The sequence below is a fragment of the Alligator mississippiensis genome, chromosome 1, assembly GCF_030867095.1.
Source record: "Alligator mississippiensis isolate rAllMis1 chromosome 1, rAllMis1, whole genome shotgun sequence".
In the NCBI taxonomy this organism is placed as follows: Eukaryota; Metazoa; Chordata; order Crocodylia; family Alligatoridae; genus Alligator; species Alligator mississippiensis.
Window position 1 is genome coordinate 429734163 of NC_081824.1, and position 15864 is coordinate 429750026.

Consider the following 15864-nt stretch of genomic DNA (forward strand, 5'->3'; position numbering starts at 1 on the left):
CGCTCCATTCTGTGCTTTAAACAGGTGAATCAGGGAGCCTGATCTGGCTGTCATAATGGACCTGGGGTTGTCTGGTGAACTGGTTTTACTCCTAACCTATTGATTTATTTAATTTTTATATGCTGTCTTTTCCAACAAGCTTAGCTGTAAAATCCTGATTTAGTGGTCTATATTTTATGTGCCAATTCCAATATCTGTTGAATGCTGGTAATGATACTTGATGTACAAGTTTTTTTTGAGTCACTGAACCAGAGGGCAGCATTGGTTTAGTAGTTTTAAATTTTGGGAATGAAAATAGGGTTCATCCTGGCTGTGGTGCCTTACTCCAGTCCTTTTATGATCTTCAGCAAATTCTTCACCTTTCTGCCTTATTGTTACTATCTATAATAACTGTGAGCAAATGCTCAGCACTGCAGTAATTGAATGTTTGTAAAGTACATGAAACACTAATTTCTTTCTTCTTGGTTTGACAGAACCTGTAATTGACCTTCAAGTCATATTGCAAAGCCTGTAGACCTGATTCTCACTGGCACTAATGCCACTTTGCACCTCCTAGGCAGTATAAATAGACCTTGGAGATTTGTACATGACAGGCCACCTGCTTTGTACTTAAATGACAGCTAAAAAGTGGTTTTAAAGAAGAATCTGGCCTTCCCACAAGCTGTCTTTGAGTTCATCTTTATAATTGAAGGTGGTACTGTCCTGAGGCACAGCATCTGCTTTGCATGCTCAGACTTGGAGGTGGTATAGCTCCTTTACAGGGTTAGTGCTTCATGTGAATGATACATATGTAGCTGAATGGGTTCTGGCTTGGAGGAGGAGCAGCATGTTGCAACACAGTGCTGCCTTGTATTGTATAGATGATCCCCTAGACAGCTTGTGTGACTATACATTTTATCCATTATACCTTACTCTTTACAGTTTCATACTTGTTTATTTGTGAGAGGAACAACTTGATTTGTTTAAATGTTCAGAAAATATAAAATCATTAGAGATTAAAGAAATGATTTACACTGTTCAAATATACAAGTGTAAAATGGAAGCGACACCACTACAGTCACTGAAGCTTTGCAGGTGTAAACCTAGTGTGGGCAGGAGGAGGCCCCACTGAGCATACTGTGGTGCAGTTGCATGCGACTGAAGCAGTTTCAGATACCTACATGCTAACAATTAAGGTAGCACTTGGAAACGCACACATCTCATTACCAAACTTTTAACAAATCAAATAAATTATTGTAAAATAATAGCATATATAGGAAAGTGCTGACTTTGAAGTGCAATAAGCCCTCACAAATGTATTTTCTATTATTTGATTATTATGCATCATGATTGTGGTCAGTTTTGGGATTTAGCTGCCAAAAACAGATCTAGTTTCTGTTAACGCTGTCCTTTATTTATGAAAGGTAGAGGTCCTTCTTGAATGCTTTGGGCTTTTTCATTTAGTTTGCTCTTCACTTATGGCAAGTAATTGAGTTCACCTTGGATTTTCCAGCGCTGTTTAAGAATTGCCTTTTCAGATCTTGGAATTCATAGGCTTCTTTTCAAATTCCTCTTGAATAGTACATACATGGGTGGGTATTTGGAAAGAGTTTACTTAAATGTTTTAATTCTTTTCCTAAGACACAGAATTAATAGAAATGAGTCTGGATCAGAATTTTAAAATAAAATTGTAATTTACAATTAGTATTTGAAAACATTTCTGTTGACTCGCATGTGTGACGTTTGAGAAAATGTACTAGCATGAGCTTAGGTATAGTAGTCTGAGACAAGGATCTCTGAAGATGTTATTTATTTTTGGCCACTCCATTTAAAAATCTGGGCCTAATTCTCCAGTGGCCAAACAATAGGTGCAGCATCACTTGAGCAAAGGCAATGAGATGTGGGAATAAAAACAGAACAGCAAGGATTTCAACCCATCTTCTGCTATGTTGGCTCCAGTGTAGCTATTTGCCTAAGGTACAAGGTATTAGAGAATCAGGGCAATGGCTTCTGAATGTCAGAAAATAGCTTATAAGGTTACAGCTAGATGGTGGGTCAGTAAATAGCTTTGAGCAGGAGCAGAGCAGTGTTGTACAGGTCTAGTAGTAGCCCAGAGGGTAGAATGCAACTTAGCACATGTGTCAGTGTAGCTATGTTTATACTGTGTGGGAGCAGAAACATTGAGTTTTGGCTGCAGCCAAGGCTGGGGATTTTGACTGGGGTGTGCCAGTTCCTCTGCTTGGACTGAAACACAGAGATTCCTGGCCAGAGGGTCTTGGCCCCTTGCTCAGGGTCAGACAGATTGCTGTGTTTAGGGTCAAGAAAGAATTTTACCCCATGGTCAGAATGGCATGTACTGTGGAGGGTTTTGTAGCAGTGGGTATGGCCCTCTCAAGTGTATTTTACAATCTTTCCAGCAGCAGGATATTTGCTGCCATGGTCCTGCATGCCCTGCTGCCATGCCCTGCTTTACCTGTGGCGGGTTAGGGTGTATGACTTGTGGCTGTCAGGGCTGACTGTGTGTAGTAGCATTGCTAATGGAAGAGATGATGGATTTATGTAGGATGGTTTGGTTAGGGGTGATCTTGCCTCAGGTAGAGGGCTGAACTAAATGACCTCTGGAGGTCTCTTCCAGCCCTACATTTCTGTGATTTCTGTGATCTAAGGCTTCTGTCATTTCATAGAATCATAGAAGATTAGAGTTGGAGGGGACTTCGGGAGACTAGTCCAACTCCTTGTTCAAAGCAGGACCACCCCCAAGTATATTATCCCAGCCAAAGCTTTGTCTAGCTGGGTCTTAAAAACTTCTAAGAATGGAGATGCTACAACCTCTCTGGGTAACCTGTTCCAGTTTTAATTACTATCCTTGTGAGAAGATTATTCCTAATATCTAGACTAAACTTCCCTTGCTGCAACTTGAGAGCAGTGCTTCTTGTTCTGTCATCTGCCACTGCTGAGAACAGTCTAGCTCCATCCTCTTTGGAACCACCCTTCAGATAGTTGAAAGCTTTATTAAACCCCCTCTGTCTTCTCTTCTCCAGACTGCACAAGCCCAGTTCCCTCAGACTGTCCTCAGAAGTTGTGTCCCAGCACCCTAACCATTTTTGTTGCCCTCTGCTGGACTCTCTCCAACTTGTCCACATCCTTTCTGGAGTGGAGGGCCCAAACTGGACACAGTACTCCAGATGTGGCTTTACCAGTGCTGAATAGAGGGAAATAATTATTTCCCTCCATCTGCTGGCCACTATCCTACAAATGCAGCACAGTATCCTGTTAGCCTTTTTTGGCAACAAAGGCACACTGTTGACTAATATCTAGCTTATTCTCCACTGTAACCTCCAAGTCCTTTTCTGCATAGTTTCATAGTTGTTAGGGGCTGGAAAGGACTTTACAGGTCATTGGGTTTAGCCCCTTGCATATGTGCCGGAAAGACTGCTGAGGTCAAATGATCCCACCGCATGGTAGGCATCAAGATGCATTTTTAAGATTGCCAGGGTGGGTGACTGTACCACCTCTAAGGAGAGCCTGTTCCAAATCCTTGGCACTTGACTTGTAAAGAAGTTTTTCCTTGTGTCTAGTCTGAAGTGATCATCAGTCAGTTTGTGCCCATTATTTCTTGTCCTCCCTTGGGGGTCTTTGTGAATAGATGCTCCCCCAGGCCCTGATGTACGCCCCGATATATTTATAGGTTGCCACCAAGTCCCCTCTGAGTCTTCTCTTCTCCAGGCTGAACAGTCCCAAGTCTTTCAGCCTTGGCTCTTATGACCTGGTCTCTAGGTCTCTAATCATGTGTATGTCCCTCCTTTGGACTCTCTCAAGCTTTTCCACATCCTTCCTGAAGTGCAGCACCAGGAGTTGTTGCTTAGCCAGTCAGCCCCCAACCTGTACTGGTGCATGGGATTCTTCTGTCCTAAGTGCAGGACTTAGCACTTGCTCTTGTCGACCCTCATGAGGCTTCTTGTGGTCCAATTTGTCTAGGTCTGTCTGAATCCTAGCCCTACCATCCAGCAGTGTATGTACTACTCCCCCCAGCTTGGTGTCATATGCAACATTTATACCTTTTTATGCTCCCATGCCAAGTTGGGGAAACAAAGCAGCTTGCTGAAGCCTGCTCCTGCTTTGGGGCTAAGTGGCTATACAGATAACATGGGGTTCCTTATTCCAGCTAGTGTACTTGGGCAAGAGAGAAACTGTGACTACACTCATCTGTGTTAAATATAAAAAAATATTTTTGGTAGGCCAGTGCTTCTGTGTAGCTCATGAACATCATTACTTCAAGAAGCATGAAGTACAGTTGTTCTGCCTGTGAGACAGTGGAGTCTATAGCAGAATAATGCCTGTAAGTTAAGCTGACAAGAACACTTGATCTGACAGCTGTCTCCTCTGGTTGGTCTCCTTAGGGGCTGTCACAAACTGCTAGCCTCCAGTCAAGAGATGATTTGATGAAAGTGTCTGGGAAGATTGAGTGTGAAGGACCCAACCGCCACCTCTATGACTTCATTGGAAATTTGCGTTTAGATGGCCAAAGGTATCAAAACTACAGTTGCCTTCAGTTAAGAAACACTTTTTGGATGTGTGTTGCCCTCTGTCGTACTTTAGAGAGAACATAAAGAAATTTCTTTGGGTGACTGCTAATGATGTTCCTTAGCTAGTTTAAAGTGGCATAGCTCTATTGACTTGACTCTTTGCTTCCAGGGCTTAAAGCCAGTGACTTTGGAACTAGAGGACAAGGGCTCCAGTCCCAGTTCTGCATTACGGGAGAAGCCTCTTAATGGTTAAGTTTGTAATCAGCCTTGCTGTTGAGGGGGATCTTTCTCCTCCCGAACCCTTGACAAAAAAAAGGAAAAACCTTACATGCTTCCAAATTCAAAGATTAACATTTTATAGGCAACTAAAGTAACTTGGCCCTTCTAGAATTTGTAAAATTTTAAGCGCTTCAAAAAGGAGAGCAAGTGTCATTTATGCACCTCTTACATAGCAACTAAGGCATAGAGAAAGGAACTGACTTGCCCAAGGTAATGTGTAGGTCAGTGACCAAGCTGTGAAAAGCACTAAGGTCACCAAACTCCCAGTATTGCCTTGTGCTGGCTTCTAAAGATGTTGATGACCATGAAGAATATTCTATTTGAGACTGAGTGTTTATTATGGCTCTGTTTTTTTGTTTTTGTTTTTAATATCTACCTAGTGTCTAATGTACAGAAATCACATTGGGTAAGATGTAATTTTAAAGCAGTGGTTCTCAACCTTTTTTGTACCAGAACCCATCTGTAAACTTTCATGGCCAGTCCTGACCCAGTAAATAATTTAATTAGAAAACACCTAGGGCACTTGCACGGTTGTGGAGAGCTTGCTTTGATGCGCTGGAAATCCAGCACGCTGGAGTAGACTCGATTAATTGAGCCTGCTGGAGCATGTAAATTAACGCAGTCTGGCAGCCTTGCACGTCATGTGCATCAGTGGCACAGCATGTCTCTGCGCGGAGAAAATGGCAGTGGTGTGCTTTGAAATAAAACATGTTTGATGTGCTTTAATTCAAAATGCTCTGCTGCCATTTTCTCAGCGTGGAGACATGCTATGCCACTGATGCACATGACACGCGAATGCTTTTAATTAGTGCAGCTTGCTAATTAAAAGCATCTGGCACTGTGCTGGGAGCACATGTAAAATGCTCACAAGTATTCTGGTCCCAGAATACTTATTATACACTACAAGTTAAAGCAGCTCAACAGTCTTAATTTTAAAGACAGAAATCAACATTAAGAGGAAAACATGAACAGTAGTATCAACGTGTAGCCCTCCATTACTCCCAAGTGGCATTCATCATTGTGCAATTTCCACAGTGCAAATTGCCAGTGCCCCTCACTCCTGACTCCCTCACTCCTGAGCCCCTCAGCCCTGCTGGTACCCCTTATTGCTGACTTGTAGCCCCCGGCCCTGCCAGTGCCCATGGAAGGCTGCTAGCTTGCAAGGGGAAACCCGTGCTTTTGCATTTTTTTTCTGTGACTTTGCAATCCTTTCAGATATTCTTGCGACCCTCTTTTGGATCGTGACCCACAAGTTGAGAAACATTGGTCTAGAGCACTCTTGAGGCTGATCTGAATTATGGTGGGTACTAAGGTTGCGTGACAGCTGTCCTCACAATCAGAAAACTTCAAATAGCTCCTTTGCATCTCCCCAATCTTGCTGTCTGCAATTGAGAATTGAATCCAATGCATTGAGTGCGCAGCTTTCTGATGTTTCTGATGTACTGAACTATTAATTTCCTCCTAAGTGTTTTGAAATGAAATTAAGGAGATGAAACAATTTAGAACTTTAAAGTGTTTTCGGAATAACCTAAAAATACACTTCTCATTTTTTAATTAATTAATTAATTAATTAATTTGTTTTTCCCTTGGTTTCTAGTCCAGTTCCAGTTGGGCCAGATCAGATCTTGCTAAGAGGTGCACAGCTTAGGAACACTCAGTGGGTTCTGGGCGTAGTCGTGTATACAGGACACGATACAAAACTCATGCAGGTAAAGTGGTTTGGATATAATAGTGCATATACTGATGAGAAAAAACATTTTAAATTTTTCCTATGCTCTGCCTGGCTTTGGGAATTGATGAGGCAAAAATAAAGCTTCGGTTATTATTTGTATTGAAGTAGCCTCTAGGGGCCCCAGGTAATATGGGGATGCCTTTTGCTTATGTGTCTTTATACATCTTTGTGCGGTGTAAAGCAGTACTGTGCTGTGACAGCTTCTGTGCATGTTAGCTCCCAAACTGGAAGCTGCTTACCTTCATTAGTGTAGCACCATGCATTAGGCTAATAATTTCTTCTTATGGGTCTGAATCTAGTGTGCTCAGAGCTAGTACGAAGTGTCCCAGTACAGTGTTGCTTCGTAGCGTATCATAAGTGCCCTCACAGTGTGGCTTGTGCATAGGCTTATGAAAGAAACACATTGCTAATTTTATTTTTAAATCTTTTCTGTAAGCGTCACTTTGGGTGTCACCAGTGCAACTATGATGATGCAGGACTTTTAGTGACACTCATGAAAAAACACAAAAGTTGTATAGTAAATGTCAGTCATGCCAACTGTGATTCTGCAGAGCTTTGACATAAGAAAAAGTATATGGGCTGTAATGTAGAGAGAAGTTGTCTGGAATTATTAGATGCAAGTATACCATTCCTAGGGGTTACAATGGCAGACAAGGTTATTTGGGTAAATGTGATATCTTTTATTAAACCAGCTAATAAAATATATCACATTTACCCAAAGAACCTTGTCTGGCTATGTCCTTAGACTAACATGGCTGCAACCAAGAACTGTAGGAGTTACTATGGGTGTTTGTACATGTGCTCTAGGAGTGGGGGGAGGAGTCTAATTAGAGTGGCTCTCAGAGCCACTAACCTTAAGTGCCCAGAGTGTCTTGTGTATTGGTGTCCCCATGCTTAAAAATGGTGGCAGGGTCACTTTAAAGCTCATTCAATGAGCATTAGTTAAAGCGACATCCCACCATTTTTAATTGCAGGGACACTGATGCACAAAGTTTCATAGTTGGTAGGGTCAGGAGGGACCTGAGCAGATCATCAAGTCTGACCCCCTGCCATGGCAGGAAAGAGTGCTGGGGTCAAATGACCCCGGCTAAGTGATTATCTAGCCTCCTTTTGAAGAGCCGCAGGGCAGGAGCGAGCACCACTTCCTTTGGAAGTTGGTTCCAGAGCCTAGCTGCCCTGACTGTGAAGTAGTGCCTCCTGATATCTAGCCTGAATGTACTCTCTCAACTTATGGCCGTTTATTCCTTGTTACTCCCGGTAGTGCTCGGGAGAACAGGGACTCTCCCATTGCCTGCTGGTCTCCATTGGCCAGTTTATAGATGGCTACCAGATCCCCCTTCAGCCTTTTCTTATGGAGGCTGAACAGGTTCAGGTGTCATAGCCTCTCCTTGTAGGGCCTGCCTGCTGCCCCCTGATCATGCGAGTGGCCCTTCTCTGGACACTCTCCATGTTATTCACATCCCTCCTGAAGTGCAGTGCCCAGAACTGGACGCAGTACTCCAACTCCGGCCTGACCAGTGTTGCATTGAGGGGGAGGATCACTTCCTTGAACCTGCTCGTGATGCATCTGTGGATGCATGACAAGGTGTGGTTAGCCTTCCTGACTGTCTCCACATTGGTGGCCCATGTTCATCTTGGAGTCTATAATGACTCCAAGATCCTATTCTGGCTCTGTGCTGATGAGAAGGGAGTTCCCCAGCCTGTAGGTATGCTGCTGGTTCTTTCTCCCTAGGTGCAGTACCCTGCGCTTGTCAGTGTTGAATCCTATCTTATTCTCATCCAACCACCCCTGTAACCTGTGCTGGAGTCTGCTGAAGTCTGCTGGAACACAGTAATTACCACACTCCAGCAGACTCAATTAACTGAGCCTTCTCTGACATGTTGTAATTGCAGCACATGGTAGCAGCCTCGCTGCTCATGTACAGGCACTGTATGCATCTACTGATCCTTCAAGCAGTTTCATGCAGGAAACCTTCTGTTCCTGTTTCTGTTCCTGTGCAGAGCCCACCGATTGTGGGGTATCCTTGTCCAAAACAAGTTGCAGGGTGGGAGCTGTGGCTATAAAGCCAAATATTCAGCTGGATGTGAAGTAAAGTAAATCTATCCAGGGATTAAAACTCTTTCCAAACGTGTGCTAGTTTGACGGTATTGTTACATGGTACACTTAGCACATGCTAGCAGCACTTAAAACTCTAGTGTCCAAGTATTAAAGTTGTAACATACATGCTAAGTGCCATCCTGGCATAGTAAAGTTCTGTATTTTCTGGCACAGAATATCTACAGATCATATTATCTAACATGGGTTGAGTTAACATGGGCCAGTTTAGGATTTTGAAAAGTGGGTACAGATTAGTGTGCACATTTTTCTCTAGGGTCCGGGTCCTTCAGCTATATTTTTCAGCTTAACATCAAAGCAAAAACAAATTTTAACATTGCCTCAGTATGCCTTAATTTTCGGTATTATATATAAAAACACAACTGACTAGGCAGAAATTATCAAAAGATGTTTCATTAGTACTGTAGTCCTTTAGATTTAAATGTACATCTCTTTCAAATTCATAAAACAAAATCTAGCCTCCTTGAGCATCTTGACAGTGCACCCAGTGATTCACTGAAAGTAATTTCCACATCTGTGTTAATGTTTTTAGCTAGTGTTCAAAGCGGTCTACATTTACAAGGAGCAGCTAACAGACAGCAGAACTGTGGAACAAATAATAGCTTGATTAGTGAAACCAGTAAAAACCATTAAAAAGGTGGGAGGGTTGATAACACCTGTGGAATGGAGAGTTTAGAAGGAATCGGGTGTTTTATAAGCCATGACCTCAACTGACTCCTCTCTTCTGCATGAGTAGAAATGCTCCTGACACTGCCAGGCAGCTAGTTTTAAACTTTGGGTGGCACAGCAATTGACGGGGGTGTAACTACACCACGGCACTCTCCTGGATTCATCTCTGGACTGCTCCGTGGAGGTCATATGACTGGGAGACTCCAGTGTGATTGGGATGCGGAGGCCTGACAAACAGTTTGGGAGTTCTCCCTCCCCACTCTGCCAACTGGCTCTGATATAGTAAGGAGACTAGGAGCTACTATTTGTAGCTCCCTGCTTCCTCCTCTGCACGAGATCCTTGAACTGGCTCCTGTGCAGTGCTCTGGTCTCTCCAAGCCCCTACACCACAGTGGTGCCTTGAATTGGCTCTGTTGCAGTGGGAGTATGGGAACCTAAGAAACTGGTGTTTGTCTAGTTCTCAGCTTCCTTACTGCACAGGGGTACTGAATTGGCTCTGGTGCGATCCCAGGTCTGAGACCAAAAACCAGCTGATTTTCCTTCTCAGCCTTGGTGTTGAACTGTAGTTGGTGTGGTACTACAATCTATATCTAGATGATTGTAAGTGTTAATGTGGGACTGCTCAGAAAACTTTCTAAGTCTTATGAATGCTTACTGTTGTCTAAATATATGTCAAAATAAGTGTCACGTGTCACAATACCCTGAGTGTCATTTTTCCAGGGTGTATCTGTACTGACTCTAACCCAGTTACACCTGGTGTAAGAGTGGTTCTTAAGTTTTAAGGCAGTCAAAGACTTCATGGTTACTACTGAATAACTTCTAAAATTCCTGTGTTTGCTAGGTTGGAAGGGACAGGTTTAGGGACCATTTCCCCCAACCATCATAGGACCCTCGGCAGGAGCTAAGCAAAGTTACAATCCCTGCATTCTCTTGTTGGTGGGAATTGCCATTTCTCCAACAGCTATAGAAGGGACCAAGGACAGACCCAATGTCCTTATCTTCCCCTGCCTTGGCTATTGCAGAGGAGGGTGACAGGCAGGGGAGTTAATTGAGCCTATAGAAATAGCTGCACACAGTTCACATTTCCCTCATAACTCGGGGAGACAGGGGATATTTAACTGGATAGGAAAAGGTGTCAAGAAACATAATGGCTGGGTCTATTGGTTTAAGACTCCAGGAAATCAGTTCTGATCTCAAGTTCTTCCATATTTTTTCTGTTGTTATTCCCTTATCTAAACCAGTTCTCACAGCTGTTTCTGCTTTTGTTCAGAACTCAACCAAAGCACCTTTGAAGAGATCAAATGTGGAGAAGGTGACCAACATGCAGATCCTGGTGTTGTTCTGCATCCTTCTGGTCATGGCTCTTGTGAGTTCTGTGGGTGCCTTACTGTGGAACAGAGCGTACGGCAAAGTCATTTGGTACCTTGGCTCAAATGGTGAGAGCTCAATTGCAGGAAGCTTATTGTGTGTGACACCACTTAACTTGTAATGTTCAAGGATTCAGCAACCTGGGCCTTTCACTTGCATTTTACAAATAAGTACATAAAGACTTGTAAATGTTGTTATAAATAATACCAACTTAAAAAAAAAGGCAAAGCCAAGCATAAGTGTAACCTGACAATAGAACCTACTGCTATAATTTTAGAGCCTGACTTGCCAAGAAATTTGTTGTTGAGAGATGCAAACTAATCCCTTCTAAGAGCAGTGAAAGTTGCTAGGCAGTTGGCCAGGAAACAGCTGACCGTAGCAGGGTGCGAGGCTCAGGGTAAATCAGCCTGTGCAGGGTCCGGACGTGGCGACTGGAGGGGGGGTGAGCAGCCGGACACGAAGCTGGCCTGGCTCTGTGGGGCCTCCCAAAGCATGGGGCCTGGGGCAGTCGCCCTGATTGCCCCCCTACCACCAGGGATGGCCCTGCCAGGAAATGAAGGGGAATTTGAGACGCAAGGGTGGGAGTCAGTGGTTACCAAGGTATCTCCCTACTGGAGTTCCATAAAAAAGTGTTTTAGGCATTGGTTTAGTGCATTATATATAGGGTTTGTGTCATCAGCCTCATCTTTTTCTGCTCTTTGTCTACCTAAATTCTTAAGTCAGTTACTCTCTCTGCACCACATCCTCTGCTGGTGTCAATTAGCTGAGTTCTATTGACTTCAAACTTTCACGGCATCATCTGTCCCTCTGTGTCTTGGTTTCCTTATATGTAACTTGGAGAGGCTGCTGTTCCTTGCATGGACATCCTAAAGACTAATGATCACAGAGTGCCAAATGTTGTTGTGACTATCTGCTGCACCAGGCCATTCTAGCTCATAATACTGAGGTGTAATTTTGCTGCTTATCCTGTAAAGAGATATAGGGGTTTTGCTTGATTTAAGTTTTTTGCTATTTTTACAGGTTAGATGGGAATAAATAGGTATAGATATTGTAGAAGTACTTCAGGATAGAATAGAAGTCATTGTGCAGAAGAGAGATTTTTGCCTCTTCATTTATATTAGCTAAAAAATGGTGTCAGATGCTGGTGGTATGTTATTGTCGCTATCTGCAGACACAGATGTGAAAACATAAATTCATGTCACTGACATTGTGTGAATATTTTTTCTGGTAGTGGTAAGACTCCTGGCAGTGGCAGACCTGTCACTTATTGTTTCAGATGAACTGCAGTTATGGTAGTCTTACTGAAAAAGATCTCATCTCTTAGGAGTGCAGTGACTCTGATAGAAGACTGTATATATTTAGACAGATTTTCACTAAAGCCTATTCAATGAAACAAGCAATTGTGTTCATGGTATCCTAGTCACTGTTTCTCTGACTAAAGAATGTTTTTTTCTTTTTTAAAGAAAAAGTAATTTTCTTGGTTTTAATAATAATTATATCTTTTGTGGAATATGAAATATCACTGTTCCCATTTACATGAAGAGGCAAAAATGTTATATATGGAAGGTAATATGTAGTGGAGAGGATTCAAGAGTTTGAGTCCTATCTCTGATCTTGGATACATTGGTGTAAATCAGAATCATTCCATTAAAATCAGTAGAGTTATTGATAAAGCAGAATAGCTGAAGTTTAGATCCTCAAATTTTGGCCTTTTCAAAGCCATTTCCTGTGTTACATGTACAAAACCTCTCCTATTTTGTCATCAAAAAGGGGGAGATGCTTTTTAATCTTTTTCCAGGATCAAACATTCCAACCTAAATTTATGACTCCAGTGCCTAAGTCTCTCAGCTGTCTGGATAGGAAAAGCCTTTTTCTCCAGTCAAACATGTTTCTTGGTTTTCCTTACAGGCTGATTCTGAAAATCCTTAGCTTGATTTGGATTTCAAGCCTTGGATTCAACCCTTATTTTGAAGGGCAGCTTTGGACGTAGATTTTGTTTCATCCTAATACTAATAAAGAGATGTTTAAACCATTTAGGTGGAACTGATTTTGGATTCCATCTTTCAGGAAACCGAGAAGCATTCATATCTGGCTCCTCATTCTTCCTCTTCATTTTTCTCTCAACAGGATCTTTGTTACTGAGTGGGTGCTAGTTGTTTGTATTACTGTAGCCCACAGCAGTGCTACTTATAGACCCAGCTTCCATTGTGCTATGTTTTTTTACGAACAGTGAACCAAAACGATGTTCATTATCCCAAAAGATCATATTTAAAAAGTAGCAGTGGATGAGGGCAGAGAGGCAGAGGCAATATTAGTTAGCATGATAGGCAATGGTCTTAGTACATCAGCAGACTTATCCTCAGTTCTCATTTCCTGCATATTTTTGCTTCCTTTAAAAGTATAATAATCATTTCTATAGCTCTTTTGTGGGGAGGGGGAAGCATTCTGGCAATGGAGAACTTTATTTGGGTTTAGTTCTTTTTTTCTTAATTCTCATTACCGTGAAAAGTTTGTGACAATTATGAGAACTATGAATGGGAACATTTTGAAAATATCAAGGATAATTCCCTCTTAAGTCCATTGAAATACATAGCACAAAGAGCAATTTTTTTGAGGCAGGCAGGACATCACTCACTAGAAATAATGTTTATAGCTGTTAAATAGGGACAGGTGACACGCGTTACATTTATCAAATCCCTTTGGATTATAATATAAAGTATTGCCCTTCTAGTAATGTGCTTAGAATAAATAGAGTTCCTCACAAACCTAAACCTCACATAGTAAGTCTAGATCAGGACCCCCATCCATGGCCCTCAGCACCATGTCATCCATCCTGTGGGGCTCCCCATGGGTCTGGAAATTTGGCAGTGGGGGAGCAGTGGCACCATTCCCAATGCTGCTAAATTTAATGACTTGTGGTGGGAACCCTGGGTCCTACATACTGAATTTGGGTACCCAGTCCCATCCTGCAGGGCTGGGCAGGATTGGCACCAGCCTCCAGGGCTCAATCTCAGCATGCAGGGTCATTGCCAGACCCCCAGGGCCCAAACTTGGCAAGTTGGGGCAGAGATGAGGCAGTGCTGAGCCTCAGGGTCTGATCCCAAAACATGAGGTTTGATCTAGCCCATGGACCAGCCCCACGGCACTCATCTGTCTCTCAGGGCCAAAAGGTTGAGTACCCCTGGTGTAGATAATCTCTAGTTTTACTCTTTTTTTTGAAAAGCATGCCATCTGCACAGGATATGCATACATAAATGCGTACAATTTTCATTTTAAATAATAAAAAGACACCTATACAAATTCTGGCCATTGTGACACACAATACTACAGCCAAACCTATGCAGTATTAATATAATTCAAAAAGGAACAGTCAGCCACCTGCCTGAAAAAATGTTTAGCCTACTTTATCATTCTGGACAATATGAACATGTGGGTTATTGGTGATTCTGTTCTGTACCTTTTGGCCCACAGAAGCACTGTCAATCAATTTTGGATACAATCTGCTGACGTTTATAATCTTGTACAACAACCTCATTCCCATCAGTCTGCTGGTGACGCTGGAAGTAGTCAAATTTACTCAGGCTCTTTTTATAAACTGGGTAAGTAGCAAGAATAGAAGAGCTAGTTACTAAATTCCAGTTTTTGGAATGTGGCAATTAGTATAATCAAACATTTTAATCCTTTTTGTAAGCTCCCTCTCTTGCTTCCTCTCTCCCATTATTGCATTTGCTAAGGCCAGTTGGCAGTTGGTTTGTTCAGTGCTCGTTCATTAGTCTTTATTAGCAAGGTTGTGAATACAACCCTTCCCCTTAGCCTGTGAGAAGTTTCATAGATAGGTGTTTACTTCTGGGGGTTCTAGGCTTTCTTTATGGGGGAAAAATAGCTTTTAGATCTTTCCCAGCTACAAAATCCTTCTAAACTGACAGTGTCCTCTTGACTGCTGTTAATAAGATGTGCTAATGGCTTTTCTATAGCCCATCTTTTAGACTGAAACATGGCTGGGTCTTTTCCAACTCCAGGATTCTCTGATGTTTTCAGTGGGCAGCACTAAATGTAAGATATGGCCAAGTCACTTTTTTTTTTCTGCTGATGTGGTACAATTATAGTGGTACAAAGGGAAAGCAAATAGGACTGCTTGCAGACATTAAAAAAACAAACCAACAGTGCTTTGCTTTAAATTCTGTGTGTTCCCACATATGCCCATTAGAAGAGGCAGCACATTACTTGGATCCAGCTTGCCCAATGTCTGTATAGCTCAGACACTTTAGTGGGGCTTTTTGGGCACTTTTATCTAATAGCTGATTGAATTGGCTTTAGCTAAAAGTGCCAAAGAGCCCCACTGAAGCACCTGGTTTTTACGGACGTTGCAGAGCTGGGTCAAAGTAATGTGCTGCTGCTTCTGCTAAAGTGTGTGTGTGGGGGGCAGCATTATTTTTATTTATTTAATTATTTATTTATTTTTAACTTCTGCAAGTAGCCATGATGTCTATACAGTTTATTGTTCCACAGATGCCCACATTTGTAGTGCTGGCAAAAGATGGCAATAATTTGTAGACAGACATCTGTTGGCTTTATACCATGAGAGTTTGGGCAGCCTGGAGCTGCCTGCTCTCTTCAGCCTCCCCAGGCAGGCACTCTTGGGGTTTGAGGGGCTTGATACCATTCACCCTGGGAATTCCTGCAGAGGATCAGGCCCCTCAAGTCCTAGGAATCTCTGCCCAATTTCCCTTTTTATAGAGACATACCTGAGGAATCTCCCTGGCATGTCTTCTGTAAGTGGGGAAACCCCAGCTGTTCTTGCTTAGAGATGTGCCCCAGCAATTCCCTGGGGTGCACCTCTGTAAACAGGAGACACATTGCCTGTTGTCCAGCAGCTGTAATAGTAATTTCTATAGTGCCTGTTGTCCAACAGGTCAGTGGGTGGGGAAAATGGGCAATGTGTTTTACCTGCTGAAGTGTATCTTTTGTGCCAAGATGCATTCTGCCACAGCTGATGCACTTCATTTGCAAATGTTTATTATTACTTGGTAAGCCACAGAGAGCAGACTGGGGATGCCATGTGTTGCTGAAGAGAGACATGTCTGATAAGATAAAGAATAGAACTGACAGTCTTCCAATGGCTTCCAATTCGGTCTTCTAGGCTAAGATGATCACTATGATATCCCTTGAGGATGAAGCATGTAAATGTGGGGGGA

At 42.6% G+C, this 15864-nt stretch overlaps 1 protein-coding gene across 4 annotated transcripts in view; it reads left to right on the forward strand.

The window, feature by feature from the left end:
- ATP8A2 (ATPase phospholipid transporting 8A2) overlaps positions 1-15864 on the forward strand; it is a 555201-nt gene that overhangs the window by 100487 nt on the left and 438850 nt on the right. For all 4 annotated transcript variants that reach the window (XM_014595931.3, XM_059720367.1, XM_059720374.1 and 1 more), the window contains 4 exons: positions 4380-4507; positions 6382-6493; positions 10572-10737; positions 14141-14268. In XM_014595931.3, coding sequence (XP_014451417.2) covers positions 4380-4507; positions 6382-6493; positions 10572-10737; positions 14141-14268 — 534 coding nt within the window. The remainder of the gene's footprint in view (positions 1-4379; positions 4508-6381; positions 6494-10571; positions 10738-14140; positions 14269-15864) is intronic.